Here is a 3,095-nt window from a genome sequence, read left to right on the forward strand (position 1 = left end):
ATGGAACACCTGCGTGCCCACGCCGGGCTTTGCATGCTCCTCCTTGGCTCAGTTTCCTGGATGCAGGAGTGTGGGGCCATGGGGGCAGTGGGAGGATGGCAGCAACAGAGGGCTTTGATATTTCCATGTTTAAACCTTTCCAGCTCTGAGCAGAGCCTGGGAGCAGAGTCCGGCCTGCTCCCAGCACTGCCACATCCATCCTGTGACCCGGGGCTGGATGAGCTGCGTGAGCAGGGCCAGAGCTCCCATTCCCAATGTTCCCCACATTCCCCACATCCTCGCTCAGGAAGGGCCCGTGGTGGCTCTGCTTCAGCCCCTCAGCCCCGTGCCCCAGGGTGGCATTGGCATTGTGCTGGAGCTCCTCTGCAGCACATCCAGCCTGGCAGTGTCCAAGGCCAGGTTGGGTGGGGCTTGGAGCACCCTGGGATAATGGAAAGTGTCCCTGCCCATGGCAGGGGTGGTGCTGGATGGGCTTTAAGGTCCCTTCCAACCCAAGCCATTCCCTGGTGAATGGCAGAGAGCTCACTGTGACAGAGGGCACGGCCTGTGCAGCCTGGCTCAGGGCAGTGCTGAACAGAGGCATTTAATGACCTGCAATCCCACACTGTCCCTGGCTCCATGCTCCTTCCTGTGTCCATTCCCTGGATCTCTGCTCCATCCATACGAGGGAGCACTGCAGACGTTGGAGCTGTCCCTGCCCATGCCCTGGTCCATAGGGAGGTACCAGCATCTCCCCCATCCCAGCACTGGGAATATCTCATTTTACAGCTCAGGAGACTTTGTCAAACTCCTTCTAATCTTTTCTTTTCCACTTCTCCTCTGTTCCTGATGCAAGGAATTGTGGCAACGTGTTCTGCTCCAGTTGCTGTAACCAGAAGGTGCCCGTTCCCAGCCAGCAGCTTTTCGAGCCCAGCAGAGTCTGCAAATCCTGCTACAGCAGCCTCCACCCCGGCAGCTCCAGCCTGGACCTCGAACTGGACAAGCCCATCACTGCCACATCCAACTGAATTCCTGGCCTGGGAGCGGCGGGGGAGCAGCCGAGCCGACCCTTCCCCACGGACACGCGGGTTCCCGGGGGGCCGAGGCTGGGAGGCTGCGCGTGGAGCTCGGGCCGTGGGGCAGGACAGACCTCGAGGATGTGCCGCTGGATCGTGGGATTCTCCTTGTCCGGCTCTTCCCCTTTCCTGCCTGTCCTGTCTGTGTGTCCGTGTCCCCGCGCGTGCGTGTGTGTGTATATAATAATCTATCTGTTTGTTTGCGGGAGGGGCGTGGAGGTGGGGAGGGGGCTGGTGCCAGCACCAGGATCCCGTGGGTATTTATCTGTCCCGCTGCGGAACCGCTGCAGGCCGAGGATTCGGGGGAGCAGGGAGCAGAGGGAGCTGGGCTGGCCGGAGTGCAGAGCCTGAATAGCTGCAGCCTCCAGTGCTTTCAATCACTCCTGTTATTCCAAACCCAAAACTGCTGTTTGGGAACCTGTTGCTGCTAGAAGAGGTGGGAATCTCCTTCCCCAGAGACCCGTTCCCTCTCTGTTCTCACAGTGGGCCCGAGGGTGTCTCAGTCAGATTCCTGTGCTGGTGGCTCTGTACCTGCACGCACAATCCGTGAGGTCTGAGCCCTCGGAGCAGGAACACCTGGAACGCTGGCTCAGGAATGCTGTTGGTGAGAGCCGAGCCAGGCGTCACACCGGGCCTTGCCAGGATTCAATCCAGCTAGGACAGGAGCAGACCTTTGCCTTGTCCTTGCCCCATCCGTGTGAGATTCCCTCTGGGAGCAGAGTGTTGCTCTCAGGTCCTGGCTGGTCACTCGCACTTTATTGGATGATCCAAACCGACAGAAGGCGGCCGGGACCCGCCGGTGTCGCCGGGCTCGGCCCATGCGGAGTGCGCTGGTGCTGGGCACCCCCCTGGGATGTTCCTCCTTTCCCAGGCTGTGTTCAGTGTACTCCAGATAGGAAAAAACTGCCTGAGGAGCTTAAAACAATCCAAAATACATCATGGATTCCCCTTCCTCCTTCTGTCCCAATCAGTCACCTCACTGAAGGGTGAAACTCCCGAATATCCGTTTGTAACCGACTGGTAGGTGCTCATCCCATTCCCTTCCCATAGATCCTGCTTAGTGCAATCTGGCAAGGAGGAAGAGTAGATCCTGCTCACCGTGCATTCCCTAGGCAAAATCCCAAATTCTCTATGGTGTTCCCAAGAATCCTGCTGGAGTATTTCAGAGTTCTAGATACAACAGCTCAAAATCCAAGAAACCTTGGGAAAAGAGCATTTCCCTTCCCTGGAATGCCACAATCACATCATCCAAAGGGAGGGTCCGGTGGAGAAACCATCTGGCAGAGCCCAGTGGGTTTGAGGAGAAGCACTGGGATGGTTGGACTGTGCCCTTCCCACCCTGCCGGGATCTGTGTGCTGGTGTGAATGTCCAGGAAGGAGGAGGCTGCGTCCTTGTGGGAAAGGGGTCTGGGAACGGACGGAGCATCTTGGGATCTCCCTGGCACAGGTTTAGAGAAAGAGACAGTGAGGGAAAAGCTAAGGCATGTTTAGGATCTGTTCCTGACCCAGCAGCGGAGGCTGGAAGAGAGGCACAGGCGTCGCTGTTCCGCACGGAGCAGGACGAGGGAACGTCCGGCTCTTCCCGGGGGTGGCGAGGGGGAGGTGGCAGGGCCGGGGTGGGGGGACACCCCAGCCCTGTGTGGCTTTGTGGTGCAGAATCAGCCGGAGCCTCCGCACGTGCCAAGAGGGTCCACTCCGGGCCGGGGCTGGGATGTACAGTGTGAATAAAAGCTTGCAGCTCTTTAGGCTTTTTTGGATCGATGAAGCACTTTTTTTATTAATATTATTTTTCTTTGTATGTAAAGGAGGAAGCCGTCTCTCCGTAGCTGTGTACAGAAATAACCCTTCTCTCCGCAAGAGAGTAAAGTGCTCCTATATTTTTCATTTTTGTCAAAAGCAAGAAGTAAATACTTTAGAATTGTTAAATATATAAATAAAAGTGAATAAAGTTTAGACTTTTGCATGGGAGCATTTGCTAACACACTTCCTAATTTTTTATTTTTCTCCCCTGTCCCTCGGAGGGGACGTGTTGGAGGCTCA

The 3,095-nt window shown here is 56.4% G+C and overlaps 1 protein-coding gene across 4 annotated transcripts in view; it reads left to right on the plus strand.

Annotated features, from left to right (window-relative positions):
- Positions 1 to 3,023, plus strand: part of MTMR3 (myotubularin related protein 3) — a 73,819-nt gene extending 70,796 nt beyond the window's left edge. For all 4 annotated transcript variants that reach the window (XM_017746504.1, XM_017746502.1, XM_017746501.1 and 1 more), the window contains one exon: positions 836 to 3,023. In XM_017746504.1, the coding sequence (XP_017601993.1) occupies positions 836 to 1,007 (172 nt within the window). In that variant the 3' untranslated portion in view covers positions 1,008 to 3,023. The remainder of the gene's footprint in view (positions 1 to 835) is intronic.
- The last annotated feature ends 72 nt before the right edge of the window (positions 3,024 to 3,095 follow it).

This window comes from Corvus brachyrhynchos, unplaced genomic scaffold (assembly GCF_000691975.1).
Source record: "Corvus brachyrhynchos isolate BGI_N302 unplaced genomic scaffold, ASM69197v1 scaffold19, whole genome shotgun sequence".
Taxonomy (NCBI): Eukaryota; Metazoa; Chordata; class Aves; order Passeriformes; family Corvidae; genus Corvus; species Corvus brachyrhynchos.